The sequence below is a fragment of the Cotesia typhae genome, unplaced genomic scaffold (genome assembly GCF_013202065.1).
Source record: "Cotesia typhae breed Kobodo isofemale line unplaced genomic scaffold, CoteBio_Ctyphae scaffold_13, whole genome shotgun sequence".
Classification (NCBI taxonomy): Eukaryota; Metazoa; Arthropoda; class Insecta; order Hymenoptera; family Braconidae; genus Cotesia; species Cotesia typhae.
Window position 1 is genome coordinate 16909414 of NW_027423774.1, and position 16029 is coordinate 16925442.

The following is a 16029-nucleotide window of genomic DNA, read 5'->3' on the forward strand; positions in this document are numbered from 1 at the left end:
TATCACAGTTTAAAACGTAATATTATTCTAGTAAATTTTAATATTTTGAAATAAATTTTTTTTTATTTAATTAGAATTCTTTTTAAATATATTTTTTAATTATTTTAATTTTAATGAATATGTGATTGTTAAAAAAATTCTAAACATTATTTTTATAAGTTGGAAAACTAAAAAATTACCAAAACTTTTAAATTAATTAAACAGCTAAAAAATTCTTATAATTTTTTAATTAAATTTTAAAGACCTTTCAAAAATTAATAACCAGCAAGAAAAAAATAAACGATGTTCATAAATAAAAACAGCAATAAATATAGAAATAGATCATAAGTAAATCGACAGAAATAATCAATCACAATTTGATTGCATAATTTAATGAAGAAGAAACTCTTAAACAAGGAAGTTATTTTATTAATCCAGAGTGTTGCATAGTATTGGTTCATAAGCTTAAAAATGTGGATATTATAGGTAAATATTTAATAGTAAATGAACGATATGTATTTAACTGAAATACAAGAAATGTAATCCTGTATCAGGATATACGGTAAACACAAAAATGATACGATAAACTCGCGGAAAATCTGCTCTGTAATACTCTCATTTGTATGTAATGTATAACGAGCGCCGACACACCGATTGGAGTATTATATATATATATATCTATATATACGGCATATGGCACAGTCTACTTAACTTTCTACACAGATTAATAAACTCAAATAGACAATTCCTTCAGCTGTAATACGTCATTTATGTGAGTGAAACATTTTAACGCTTTATGAAAGTCAATTTTATTATATTTTACACTTTTCTTTTATTATTATGATTTTTAGGAGCATTAAATAAAGCATAAACCAGACTGTTGATTAATTAGCTAATGAGTCTATTCATTTGCATTTAATCTATTATTTCCCGTGGATTATTGCACGGCTGTAAGTAAATAAGAGGTATTGCGTGCACGTGCCAAAAGGTTGTGTCCTGGTTATACAATAATATTAACTGTCACGTGTTATGATTTCAGCAATAAACACACTTTTAACTGTTAATTGTTAGTTTAACTATCCTCTTTATACTTATTTTTTTTTTAGAAAAAATTGACATTGTAGTGACAAGAAATTAATTTTTTGGAAAAATTTATTTATTACACAGTAAAAAGTTTTGCATCATTGCATCAAAAAATTTTGTGATAAAAATTTTTTTATGTCATTAAAGTTAGCCGACGTTTAAAAATTTTTTTAATAATTTAATTAGAACAAAAAAATTGCACTTGCAGTTTCTGAAGTTTTTACACGTGCAAATTTTTTTTTTTAATTTTTTGGGATAATTTTTTTAATAAAAAAAAATTCTAAAAATTTTTAGATGTCGGCTAACTTTATTTTCATAATTTTTATGTTAAATATTTATTTTTTTTTGTGTTAATTTAACACCATAAATGTTAAATCTACATATGAAAGTTTTAAATATTTAACACAAAAATTTTTAACACTAAATTTTTTGACGCAATGACGCAAAATTTTTTACTGTGTACATATTACATGAAAATTAAGTTAGCTGACATTTAAAATTTGTAAATTTAACATTTACTGCGTTAAATTAACATAAAAAAAAGTTGAACTAACACAAAAAGTGTTAAATATTTAACACAAAATTTTTTGACGCCTTGACGCAAAATTTTTAACTATGTAGTTGAAGAAATTAAAATTTTTCTAACAATAACTTTCTTGACGAAAAAAAAAATTTTCCAGATTTGAGAAAAAACAATTTAGTTGAAAACTTGCGAATTTTCATCCAAAAAAATTTTTTTTTTTTCCAAATCTAGAAAACTTTTTTTCAACAAGAAAGTTACTGTGGGAAATTTTTGATTTCTTTAGCTAAGAAATAAAAATTTTTTTTTTTTATTTAATTTCTTGTCACAATACCCATTTTTATAATTTTTTTTTTTTTTTGCAATTTTGCCATAAATTATTTTTATTTTTACATATTATTCAAGCTAATAAAACAAAAGATTTTATTATTGTTAATTTAGTCCTGACACAGTAAAACTTGGAAATAAATTTTATTGCAGAAATTGCGGTCAAGATGTTAGAGAAATATTTAAAAGAATGATAATGTGTAAATGTAAATAATGAGAGATAAAAATAAAATATGAAATAGAGAAAGCTATTGGTGCTATTGGATAAGTTAAACTGAATAGAATAGTTGATAGGTCGATAATAACAGGGGAAAAATGACAGTGCAAATACATATAAGGTCCAATGCTTTAGTGGTTAGCTGTAAGTTATTACATGATAATTATGATTGTGATGATGTACACTGATAGAATGCCTGTCAATTTATGCATCAGGAAAAAGAAACTGGTTGCATAGACAGATAGACAGACATAGTTAAAGGATTGTTATTGTAATTTTATAAATGATAAATATAAATATTTCAAACGATTTACTATTATTTTTCTAAAATAGTAATCATCCGACTGCTTATCCAAGCATACTTATATATTGCTTCCGTTCCTTTAATTAGACGCACGCATCTTAAATTATGCAATGTCTAAAAAATATATTAGTTTCCGCTAGTCAATGTCTTTCATTATAAAATAATAAAAGACATTATAGCAACAATGACAATAGTAGTATAGTAAGTAATAACAATAAAAGTATAATAAATGTGAAGATGAGATTTAATTTAAATGTTTTAAAATTTTAAATTAATTAGCTGTTTTGCAATAAATATAAAGAGTTTATCTTTTAATTATAATTAAATATTTTTTAACTTTTGAATAAATATAAAGTACTTACACGAGTGGCAGGTCCACGCAAGCAGTGACTCGTGACAAATAGCAGAGCCAACACGAGGGCTACCGCAAACCACGAAGACCTCCTCGCCATTCTATAAAATTAAAAACATTAAACAAATGTCACTTTCGAAATAAATGGGGCCACTATAATTATTAACGAGTTTTAATTATTTTTTTTTTTTCTTAATTTGCAATTCAATTTTTTTAGATAAAAATTTTTATTAACTAGCGAGACCTTGGACTTGAGACGAATTTTATTTTTAACAAGGGATTCGTGACTTGGATGATTGTTAGAGAGAAAGGATCGAGATGAGTGCAGATAATAGAGTACACGAGGAACCGTTAGAGATTACTGTAATAGATTTATTCAATGATTCACTTCATTCAACAGCAAAAACCTGATCGACTTGTTTCAATTCAATTAACTACTTTGTTAATTTTTTTTTTTTCCTTTTATTGAAAGTAAATATTTGCTTAGCGATTGTTGAATTATTTTTTACGAAATTAATTAAGGACAAAGCAAAGATTATTAAGTGTAAAAAAATACTTTCACACATTTAAATGAGCTTGTAAATTTACAATAGTACTTAAAAATGTTTTTAATAAAAAAATATATTATTTACGTAAGTCGTTAAAAAGTCCATCTGGTAAAATAAGTCATATAGTCGTGAAAGTGGACTAGTGAGACCAATGAACGAACGAACGGTCAGTTAATCTCATTTATGCGTTTAATATTCCACAAGACCATGCTGTGCCTTGGAAACTAACAAACGTGCACTCTTTTATATCGAAACCAGGATTTGAAATTTAAAACTTTTATTCAAGTGTCTTAAAAATTGTTTAAAATTTTCCACAAAAATTTAAAATATTTTTTTTTTATAAAATTCAAAATTATCCGTCACATTTTCAACTAAAATTTTTAATTACCTTAATTAAATAAATTTAATCCAACTTCAACATATCACAGCTCACGAATTGACTATAAATAATAAATAAATAAATACACAGCACTAGAGGGTAAAATTTGTTAAAAAATCACATTGAATTGATTGCAAAAAAAAAAATAAAGATGAATTTTTTTTTTTTTTTAGTTTAAATAATTATTTGAATAGTTTTATTTTTTCAGGGGTAAGCCAGAGTAAGAACTTGTCTTAAAACATTTTAGCCGGCTCAAAGTACTAGAGTAGTAAGTACGACAGCCTATGGTGTAGTGTCGAAGACAAATGGAACTCGATCGAATGGCTATGTCAAAAAACCGGGGCTGGGGCAGTAGCAACAGGCGAGGGAAAAGACAGAGATAAAAACGAAAAGAGAGAGAGTAAGTAAGTAAGCGAGTGAATAGGAGAAAAAGTTAAAAAAGTACGAGTGTGCTAAGAGACTGTGGCATTTTCCCTTTCGCTCGTATATATTGGACTTTAGTTGTTGCCCTACTACTACTACTGGAGATTGCCTGGAGTGGAGATCAACAGAATGCCCCCTACCATCTTATTCCAAGCGATCCTTAAGAGCTTTGGGGGATTTGAGGGCCGAGTGGGGTTTTTCAAGCCCAACTAAAGGCACAGGACCTCTACTCATATCACGTTTGAATGTTATTCAGTACGTATCACTTTACTCAGCTTTTAGCCGGTGGTCATTCCTGATATTAATGGTGAGATTAGCCCACACGCCGTTCAGCACTCAGCTCCCGCCAATCAAATCAAATGATCGGCTCAAGTAAAACTGTAAATAAAACTCGAGAGTTTTTAACTGATGGATAACTCAATCACTCAAGCGAGACAATCCTTGACGTTAGAACGATGCTTTTTAAATTAGCTAGTATTTCACTCATAAATTTCTAATGTTCGTGGAAAAATATTCGAGGGAACATTTTTATTTTTTTATTGATAATAAAATGAAATGTCTGTTGGCTAAATTGTTTACAAAATAAATGAATATTTTAGCAAAATATTGCAGTAATAATAATGTTAATATTATTTGGAAATAATTATGGTAAATCTTGGAAATTTGAAAAGTGACAGGATGTGTACGACGCTGGACGTTACGCGTCGCTAACACAGCTTTCCCTTGACATTCTCAACTGTAAGTAATAAGGTAAGAAATATACGTAATTGCAAATAAAAAACTCGGTCAAATAAAAGGAAAAATACTTTAAGTATTATGGTAATTATATTTAAGATAGAAAATAGGATTGAGAAGACGAGATGCTTTGACAGGTAGCAATTTTAATGTGTCTGACTTGTGATGACTATTTTCACTTGAGGCGCAGAGACATCTTCACTCTACTTATTGACTTTTTAATAACAGGACTTTATTGTAGCGATATTAAGTTCTTGGAAAAACTTTCAGAACTGAAAATGAAGAAATTCAAGTGACACTATTCATTGTCAATGTTGATATACCTTGATTCAAGGTCCTTGAATTGTAAATAATATCCGTGTTCTTATTTGCTTAATTGTTGGTTACGTTATTATTGCATTCTTATTTCCTTTCATTAATTTATAAATAGATTTTCAGGTGTTTTACCAATTGAAAATCTTAATTGATTTAGCTGAATTTGTTATTAAAATGTTCTCAAGTCAACAAAAAAATCCTTGAATTAGTTTAAGAATTTTTTCTAATATCATTTCTATAAAAATTTGCAATTTGATCTTTTCTATTTTTTGATTTTCATTAGAATTTGTCATGAATATTGAAGTTTTGTAAGTTATGGATGATAAATGATAGAAAGTGATGTCGAATATGTCAAGTGGTATTTTTTCAAATTTTTACCAAATAACTCGTCAATAATAATATAAAAAGTCTCATTTCAAAATAAAATAAAAATAATACATAAGCAATTAGTTGTGCCCTAGTAAGGAATATAAATAATGACATTATGAAACATATCTGTAAAAGTAATAAATGTATTACAATGGAATTGATTATTAAAGAACTTTTAAAATTGAAAATAATAAGAAAGTCTACTGTACTAAATATAACTGTTATAAAAATTTTTTCCACTTCAGAAATTGAACTGTAACTACCTAATTAATTAAATATCAGAATATATAGCTTTTTTTTTTGTTAACTTAACAGTTTTAAAAACTCACGTTCTTTTTCTTTGATAGCATAAGAATAATTTCTCTACTGAAAAAAAAAGTCTCGACTGGAGTGTAAATTTTCTTGGCTCAAGAAAATATTAAGGAAGATTGAAAATTTCTGAAATGAAGTCATAGTTTCATAAGCCAAAAAAATTTTTTCCGAAACAACTTTTGTCTTCCTTAAAATTTTCTTGGCACAAGAAATTTGTTTCTTCTGTGTATGTATTGTAAAAATAGTTCATTTATAAAAGTATTTACATTTACGAAAATCGTTCCTTGAATTTTTGCTTTTTGTGGAAACATAATTGCACGACTCATGATGCGAAGCATCAGAGAGTGCTTTATGATCGAAAAATTTTTTTCGCCTCATTTCAGCAACTATTTTTATTATTAGAGTCTTGTTAGCTCACGGAATCAAGATATTTTGCATACTATTGTCAAGATAATTTAATAGAAATTAATTCTATACTTTTCAAAAATTTATTACGTGCAAGAGATGCGGAAAAAAAACATCAAAATAGTTATAAAAATTTTTCTGTCCGTCATGTATGAAACCCTGAAAACACTGTAACTTGTGAAAAACTCCATTGATTAGAATTTCCACTGTATATTTATTTACTCCTAATATAATACGTGCAGCTCGGTTTTGTAGTATTTGTAGTGTATGCTTTTGTAAATAATAGTTTTTGCAAATGTAATTATTTAATGCAATCAATAAAAAAAAAAAAAAAAAAAAAATATAAAAAAATAATAGTTTTTGCATAAACACTAACACTGTAATTTAGCCTAGATAAAACACTAATTTTAGGTATTAAGAAGAAATTTATTTCAACTAATTGTAAAGATAATTATTTTAATTAAATTAAACTAACTATAATTAATTTTTACCCAATAAAGCTAGTTATTTATTCAAGTAATTGATCATAATTAAAAAAAAATAAGTTAAAAGTTAATTAAAAATTTTTTTTTCATCCTATAAAATTACTTGAAAATAAAGACTTAAATAAAATTGCTATCAATCACGTTTTGATTGATTTTGACTCTTTTAATCGTCTACTCAAATTCGAAAATAATGCTGTGAAGCGGGAAAGAATAGGAGTTACGGATAATCATTACATGAAGCGTTCCAGCATTCACGTAACAGGATATTTTTGTGAGAAAGGTTTGAGAAAGGATTAGGGAGAGGCACTTCTTAATGTGAGTGTATAGAATATGCGAGAAAAAATTCGAATAGTTCGGACTGGGATTCGAGAACCCAGAACCTTCCGATGACATGTCGGCTACTCTACCATTTGAGCTATCCAGTCTATACTAAATTTTACTTTCGCTTATTCTATATACATTAAGCCACACCGTCCATCTTACGGTTAGCATTTTTCAAATTCGAAATATTGCATCATTGAATCTTTTTTTTTTTTTTTTATTTAGCTCAGTTGTCTTTACAATTAAAAAAAATTAAAGCCGATAGTTATTACACATAACTATCAAAATTTCTAGTAGCAATTTATTAGATTGATGTATTTTTAGTTGTTTTTATCTCGTTAATAACATCTGAACCATTTCGTAAACAAAATAAAACTTTCAGGTTTGAAATAATCTTTACATTGTTTTTTTATATTTCTATCAGTATTTTTATAACACAGTTATAAACAAAACGTACACCTGTAATATGTATATTGTAAAAGTTACCCGACGTTTTTAATTTTTTTGTTTTTTTTTTTTTTTTTTGATAATTAAATTAAAACAAAAAAATATTTTTCAAAAATTGCACGTATAGTTTTTAAAATTTTCTACATGTGAAATTTTTTCTTTTGATTTTTTTAAGTAATTTTTCAATATAAAAATTTCTAAAAGTTTTAAATGTCGGCTAACTTAATTTTCATGTAATATGTACTATGTAAAAAATTTTGCGTCATAAAATTCAGTGTTAAAAATTTTTGTGTTAAATATTTAACACTTTCATATGTAGATTCAACATTTATGGTGTTAAATTAACACAAAAAAATGATAAATATTTAACATAAAAATTATGAAAATAAAGTTAGCTGATATCTAAAAATTTTTAGAGCTTTTTTTTATTGAAAAAATTATCCTAAAAAAATAAAAAAAAAATTTGCACGTGTAAAAAACTTTAAAAACTGCAAGTGCAATTTTTAAAAAATTTTTTTTTATTTTAATTAACTTATTTAAAAAAATTCAAAAAATTTAAAACGTCGGTTAACTTTAATGACATAAAAAATTTTAACACAAAATTTTTTGACGCATTGACGCAAAATTTTTTACTGTGTACTTGTAATTCAACTTAAAATATAAATATGTCATTAAAGTTAGCTGTCACTTGACAATTTTTTAATTTTCTTTAACAAAAAAATTATTTTTTAAAAATTGCATTTTTAATTTATTAAAATTTTTACAAGTCCATTTTTTTAATAATTTTTTTTTTGCTATAATTTATTTGTAAAAAAAAATTAAAACATTTGTGAAGTGACAGCTAAATTTAATGTCATCAAAATAAGTCTATTAACCAATTACAACAAATTAAATTTTTATTAAGATTATTAACTATCGAAACAATTTTCCGCATGAGTGATTGAATAAAAAAATAAAGAACCAAACTGCAAATTACCAGAGCTCACACATGTGCATAATTTAGAAGATGCTTTCAATTGTGACCTAAAAAAAAAAAAATACAGGTATTTTTGAAAAAGTGAGTAAAAATAATAAACGTGAATACAATGACGTCGGTAAACTTACATTATTTATATTTTAACAGCGTCAATTATCGCATCTAAATATAAATTTACTGTGTAAATACACAAAAGACGTTTTTAAAGAAAACAATTTTAAAATATCCATAGAATTCTATTTTATCAACAGCTTGTCTTAAAATCGTGATCCTTCGGATTTCTTCGAGTAATCTCGTGGTTAAATGCCCGTTAGTTGTGAGCATTTAGTACATGTGTCTGAACTGTGACTGTAGTGACAGTTGTATACACCTACAATGACACTTACGCTAGATTCTAAGTATAAATTATTATACATTGTAGATGTATTTAATTTGAGTACCGTTAGCTAGCCATAAGTATAAGCGCACATTATTAAGCAAACTTTATCAACAATAACACTTAGATTTCTCGACTGTTAATTATACTTTAAAAGCCTGATCGTGATAACAAGTTAATGACTTTAACAATATCATGCTGACTAATTTTAACTATTGTCTTCTTACTTTACTTTCAATTATTGCCTTCAATCGAGCAATACTTATTTATAACCTCATAGGAATATAAAAATCTCATTCATTACCATAAGTCTGTGATGTAAGTACTTTTTATTTATTAAAACAATTATTTTAAAATCCATTATTTATTTATATTAAAGTTAAAATTAAAATTAAAATTTTTAAAGATTTGAAGTATACGGTCATTATAATTATTGTAAGATTTGTAAACATAAAAACTATGTAAGTATAAATATTACAAATATTGAAGTGACCTCAATATCAAGGCCAAAAAAAGAGAGTTCTTTTGTTCATGCTTTATAATTTTATCGATTATATATTTTAATCATTAACATTAATCTTGAATAAAAAATGAAATTTATTATTTTATTTATATTATTATTATTGTTATTATTATTATTATTTTTGTTCTTTCAGATAATAGATATCAGTGAGTATAATTACAAAGAAAATGGTTAAAAATGATGAACAACAAGCAGATAAATCAAGTGGAGATTATGACAACGAAGACCACGGTTTGTCACACGACTCGGAGTACGATGACGATCTTGGTGTACCAGATTCATTGGAAATCTCGGTAACAGTCAACGACCGTCAGTCTTTAAACGATAAATCTCTAGATGATGATAATAATATAAACAAAGAAGGAAGAGTACAAATAAACATATTGCCGTTTAATGCAATCCATGCACCGGCTGTTAAATTTAAATCGCAAAAACATAACGTGTTTATACCAGGAGAAGATATACACGTGAGGATAATTGATAATGAACGGAGCGTAACCACTCATTTATTAAATCCGAATCTATATACTATTGAATTTAGGCACGGACCATTTGTTTGGACTGTTAAAAAACGATATAAGCACATACAAAATTTACACAATCAATTAAAAATATTTCGTGCGAGCCTCAACATTCCTTTTCCTACGAAAAGTCACAGAAGTAGAAGAAACAGTTTAAAAAATTTAGACGACAATAAAGTTAAAAATAAACCCAGAGGTGCTTTACCAAGGTTTCTATAAGTTATTTTTTTATTTTTATTTGTTTTTACTTAATTAATTAAAATTTTTTTATTTTTTCTTTTTAATTTACTTATACATGGAAAGAACAAGATGACACTGGATATCATACCAGATTATACTCAGTGATATCTGTGGCGAAAAAAATTTTCAGATAGTAGCTAGTATAATCCAGATTATACTAGGTGATATCTGGATTATACTAACTACTATCTAAAATTTTTTTTCACTCAGTATAATCTGGAATGATATTCAGTGTCATCTTGTTCTTTCCGTGTACTTAATTAATTAAAATTGTTTTATTTTTTTTTACTTAATTAATTAAAATTTTTTTATTTTTTTTTTATTTATCATTTATAATTTTTTTATGATAGATTTCCAAACAAACCAGACGGTTTAGTGCCTTACGAGTGCCTTGAACACCGAATGAAAGTATTGGAAGATTACTTGAGCAACTTATTGAAAATAGAAATTTATAAACGTCATCCTGAAACTATTAGTTTTATGGAATTATCCCATCTATCTTTTGTTGGGGACTTAGGTGATAAGGGCAAAGAGTCAATAATATTAAAACGTACGGGTTCGAGTTCAAAAGCCGGTTGTATTTTTTGTGGTCTTTTAAAAAGTATAAGTTGTGTTCACTGTAGTCATTTTTGTACATCACTTTGCGGTAAATGGCATTCACGTCATTTTGTTGTTAAAGATACATTTATCGCTTACATAAGACCTAAAGACGGTAGAATACAGTCTGTAATTTTGATGGATAATTGTTTTGAAGTCAGCTCTGGATTGTATGCCACTGGCTCACGAAATGGTTTGCAAATTATTAATTCAAGTCGGCATATTGTTATTGAGTGTTGGACGCGAAGAAAAGCTAAAGAGTGGCTTGAGTTTATTCAAAACGTTGCTAATAATCAAGGTATATATTTTAAATAATTTATTAAATAAATTTTATTTGATTTTATCAATTTTTTCTGATTCCATTTTTTTAGGCAAATGTTTTATTCAACAAAATCCTCATCGATCATTTGCACCGTATCGTTCACCAACATCCGCCACCTGGTTTATCGACGGTTCCACTTATATGTCAGCGGTTGCAGATGCGTTAGAAAGTGCAAAAGAAGAGATTTTTATCGCAGACTGGTGGATATCACCAGAGATTCATATGAAGAGGCCGATGATTGACGGGGATTATTGGCGGTTAGATAAAATTTTACAGCGCAAAGCTACGTCAGGGGTAAAAATTTTTGTTATGATTTACAAAGAAGTTGAATTAGCTTTAGGTATAAATAGTTATTACAGTAAGCAGCGATTAGTTTCTTTGTGTCCAGAAAATATTAAAGTATTTAGGCATCCAGACCATGCGAGAGTTGGAGTAATTTTGTGGGCTCACCACGAAAAAATAGTTGTAGTGGATCAGAAGCTAGCATTTGTCGGTGGCATTGACCTCTGTTACGGACGTTGGGATAATAATGAGCACAGGTTAACTGATTTGGGTTCAGTTCATCAATCAAGTATCTACATACCTACTAAAGGAAGAATAACTACCACCAGTAGCAAACGTGCTGTTGAAATGAGAACTAACAAGCATGCAGTGCTTCCTCTGGCAATAGCTACTAATACAATCGCAATGGCCATTACCGGGTTTCTTCCAATAATTCCAAAGCCCGGTAAAACTAATGCATCTCCACGATCTCTCCACAGCGTAAAAATTGTTAACTCGGCTTTTTTATCACCGCCAGATGATGCAAACACCGAGCGACTAAAATGCAACACTCCGGATCCTCAGAAAAAAAATATACTGGACATGGCCAAGACGACGGTGGATCGAGTTAAGCAGAATGTCAAAATAAAGAGACAAGAGCTGATAAATATGGTTTACACTCCGCAGGAATTAGATGACAGCAGTGATGATGAAGATCAAGTAGACAATGTGGTAATTCATGAACCTGTGGATTTAGAGGGAGTTTTAAAAAATAATGCAGATATTTTGTCTGGACTTCCTGGTGCAGCTAAATTGTGGCTAGGCAAAGATTACACTAATTTTATAGTCAAAGATTTTGACAACCTCGAGAGTCCGTATCAAGATCTCGTTGATAGAAGCACGACTCCACGTATGCCTTGGCATGATATAGGTGTCTTGGTTCAAGGTGCTTCTGCGCGTGATATTGCGCGACATTTTATCCAACGTTGGAATGCTATTAAAGTAGAAAAAGCTAAATTAAATCCAGCTTACCCATTTCTCCTGCCAAAATCTTATAAAGACTGCTCTAGTAATGCGGCTTTTATACTCAGCAATTCCATACATAATGTTAAGTGTCAAGTACTGCGATCGGTGAGTTCTTGGTCTGCTGGATTTCTTGAATCCGACACTACGGAACAGAGCATACACGAAGCTTATATTGAAGCAATAACTAATTCTGAAAAATTTATTTATATAGAAAATCAATTTTTTATAACTCTAGCGACTATGGATAAACATAGTGTAAGAAATAGGATAGGTGAGACACTTTTCAAAAGAATTTTACGTGCTCATAGAGAAAATGCCGTTTTTAAAGTATTTATAGTGATGCCGTTGTTACCAGGATTTGAAGGTGAAGTTGGTAGCCCAACTGGTACAGCATTGCATGCAATAACTCACTGGAATTATGTGTCAATATCACGTGGTAATGGTGCTATATTGAATAGATTAAAAGCCGCAGGTGTTGATGATCCAAGTGAGTATATTACTTTTCATGGATTAAGAACAAGCTCGTTACTAAATGGTACGATAGTTACGGAATTAATATACGTACATAGTAAATTAATGATTGTTGATGACAAAACTGTTATTTGTGGATCAGCAAATATTAATGACCGCAGTATGATTGCAACCAGAGACAGTGAAATAGCAGTAATCATTCATGATTTAGATTTTCAAGAGGGTCAAATGAATTCTTCTCCCTATCCGTGTGGAAATTTTGCAGGCTCACTGCGTAAGCAGCTATTCCGTGAGCACCTCGGCTTACTTTGGTCATCTGAAAATATAAATGTCGATGACATTATCAAGAACTCCTTTTATTTTGATATTTGGAAGAAAACTAGCTCACAAAATACAGATATTTTTGAACAAGTATTTCGATGTATACCTTCTAATGAAGTGACTGATTTTAAGAGTTTAGATAATTATTTGCAACAAGTGTCTCTGAGTACTTCAGATCCTATCGCAGCACAAGAAATGTTGATGAATATTCGAGGACACTTGGTTGATTTACCATTAGAATTTTTAAAAGACGAAACATTAACTCCAGCTGCTGGTACAGTTGTAGGAATAATGCCCACGTCTTTGTGGACTTGATTTATTTTAATACTTTAATAGCCTTTTGCACGCCTCATAGCGCGAAGCGCGCGAGGTTGTGCTTTACACTCGACTCGTCAATGTCAAGCAATTTTGCGATCTTTAAATGCCTCTATCTCAAGCATATTATTTTTATACAATAATTTAAGTAGATGTACACCGAGAAAACACTTAAGTTAAGCCATCTTTTACTTTCTAAAATCATTTCTTGTTGTTATTTTGAAAAAAAAAAAACGTTTCAAAAAAAATTTTACGTGGACGTCCGGATGTCATCCCATTTAGGATGTACCAACGATTACTCCCGAACGAATTGATATTTCGAGACCGCGTTTTTTTTATTAGTTCAAGATTGCGATGAACTGGGTCCGTATTTCATTTCAGTACTCTAGCTCACGTATTTTTTTTTCTTTAAATTGACTTTTTAAAAAATTCACTATCATATACACGTACAGAAAACGAACTTTTTTTTCTTTTTTTTATTTTCCTCACGTGAAAACGATGGCGCCAGTTAAAATGAAATAAAGCAGTTCATTTTTTTTTTGTTTTTTTTTTTTTTTGGTACTTCTGTGTATAACGAGTATATACGAAATTTAATAATAATAATAAAATATAAAAAAAATTTTTAAAAAAATGTTTTTTTTTTGCTAACTGTGACATATCAGACTTTTTTGTATTTACAGAAACATATAGAATTCAGGAACTAAATAACGAAAAATAAATACTTATTGTTTATTTTTTTATTATTGTTGAATTATATACAGACGCTAAGCAGTACTGGCTAAACATTTAAAATACCTAGATACCGATTAGTTATAACCTGCAACATCACTAGATTTTTTTTTCTCTCTAGATGGAGCCACAAGAGGAATAAGTGTCTTTATATTTAAAAAAAATAATATTTTTTTTTTTAAACTGCACACGCAAATGGCGTGAAGAATTTTTTATATTTTACTTTAATCAATTTTATTGTGAAATATGAGATTATGAGGCGTGCGCTTTTGGATTTTCCAAACTTTTTTAATAATGCAGTATTATGTACATTTATTTAATGTTAAAACTAGGGATTGCATTTTAGTTACAATTGATGTACATTTTTTAATTATTTAATTCTTTGCTATTTTTTATCAAGTGTATAAAATTGTATAAAGAATTTACTATTTATATTAATCAAATTTTAGATAAAGTTTGAATGTTAAATCAATGAATGAATGAATTAATATATTTTTAAAAATATGTTGTACTAAATAAACAGAACTATTCTTATAATTTTTTATTGAGAAAAGAGAATTCAAATATTTAACTATTTATTGAAATAAATGTTATTTATTAATAAGTCTGATTGTTACATTGTATTTAAATTATTTTGTTATTGTTTGTATTATGTAATTACTTAAATACTTTGATTTATACAGTGTTCTTTAAACTTAAAAATTTTTCAAAGGTTTCTCCTTTCATTTCTTCTAGCGACTTATTTAATTAAAATGAACTAGCACCCTAGCAGTCACTTAAGTGGCTCCTGGGACCCACCTCGGATGCCATAAAGGCGTATAAAAAAAAAATTTTTTTTCAGGAATCAACGTATTTTTGTATGAAACGTGCAGAAATGCAAAAAAAAAATTTCTTCAAGCTAAAAATTTTTTTTCGACTTAGAAAAAAAATAGAATTTTTATTTTACGCTCTTATGGCATCTGTAACGCGAAATCATGAATAATACCGAAGTTAGCGGTCAGGTGTTAATTTTAAAAATTTTTCTAACAAATTAATTACAATAAAAAAATGCTTCTAAAAATTTTCACTTGTAATTTTTATTAATTTTCACATGTAAAACTTTTTAATAATATTATTTTTATAATAATTAAATTGCTATAAAATTCTAAAAAAATTTTAATGTCTGTTAACTTCAGTGTCATTTAATATTTATAAGAAATTATTTATAAGTGATGACATTAAATTTAGCTGTCACTTCACCTGTTTTAATTTTTTTAACAAATAAATTATAGCAAAAAAATTATTAAAAAAATGGACTTGTAGAAATTTTAATAAATTAAAAATGCAATTTTTAAAAATAATTTTTTTGTTAAAGAAAATTAAAAATTATCAAGTAACAGCTAACTTTAATGTCATTTATAAGTGTCATTATTAAATATAATGTAACTATTATTTTTTTCTAATGAAACTCGCTTAGTTAATGGCTTTGCTGTAGGGTTCAGTGTATTGTTTACAATAAAATAAAATAAAAATAGTTAAAAAAACATGAGTGTGAATTTAGCAGACATCTTATAATTTTTAATAATTTATAAACAATTTATTTGTTACAGAAGAAATAATATAAAAAAATGCATATGGAAATTTTCACAAGATTTTTCTATGCATTAAGTTAAAATTAATCTAAAAATTCTCAAAAATTAGCTGTCTGCTGAATTCACCCTCATAAAAAAACTTATGTTTTTATAACTACTTTTTTTATTAATACATAATTAATTTATTGACAAAACTTAAATTGTCCAGTATTTGCTTTTGTGAGTATCATAAATAAATTATACATAATTATAGTTAAAC

The 16029-nt window shown here is 27.5% G+C and overlaps 2 protein-coding genes and 1 long non-coding RNA gene across 6 annotated transcripts in view; 1 reads left to right on the forward strand and 2 right to left on the reverse strand.

Annotated features, from left to right (window-relative positions):
• The window catches only part of LOC141534109 (uncharacterized), a 45473-nt gene extending 41704 nt beyond the window's left edge, over positions 1–3769 (reverse strand). Inside the window, exons 1-2 of the mRNA XM_074253246.1 lie at positions 3719–3769; positions 2793–2883 (exon numbers count right to left, since the gene is read on the reverse strand). Coding sequence (XP_074109347.1) covers positions 2793–2882 — 90 coding nt within the window. The 5' untranslated portion in view covers position 2883; positions 3719–3769. The remainder of the gene's footprint in view (positions 1–2792; positions 2884–3718) is intronic.
• A 4511-nt stretch (positions 3770–8280) lies between these two features.
• LOC141534784 (uncharacterized) lies at positions 8281–12851 on the reverse strand. 2 transcript variants are annotated; one of them, XR_012480468.1, is made up of 4 exons: positions 12716–12851; positions 12370–12553; positions 8626–8867; positions 8281–8544 (listed from the first exon to the last, which is right to left on the reverse strand). It is a non-coding gene; the product is annotated as an uncharacterized LOC141534784 (long non-coding RNA). The 2 variants fall into 2 exon arrangements; XR_012480469.1 differs by lacking the exons at positions 12370–12553; positions 12716–12851 and adding an exon at positions 11660–11797.
• Positions 8905–13587, forward strand: Pld (Phospholipase D). 3 transcript variants are annotated; one of them, XM_074254357.1, is made up of 4 exons: positions 8905–9191; positions 9530–10126; positions 10508–11052; positions 11126–13587. In XM_074254357.1, the coding sequence occupies exons 2-4, from the start codon at positions 9564–9566 to the stop codon at positions 13468–13470; spliced, it is 3453 nt and encodes a 1150-aa protein (XP_074110458.1). In that variant the 5' UTR covers positions 8905–9191; positions 9530–9563; the 3' UTR covers positions 13471–13587. The 3 variants fall into 3 exon arrangements, with proteins under 3 accessions (XP_074110458.1, XP_074110459.1, XP_074110460.1); XM_074254358.1 differs by lacking the exon at positions 8905–9191 and having other exon boundaries at positions 9788–9863; positions 9938–10126; XM_074254359.1 differs by lacking the exon at positions 8905–9191 and having other exon boundaries at positions 9793–9863; positions 9938–10113.
• Positions 13588–16029: the final 2442 nt, after the last annotated feature.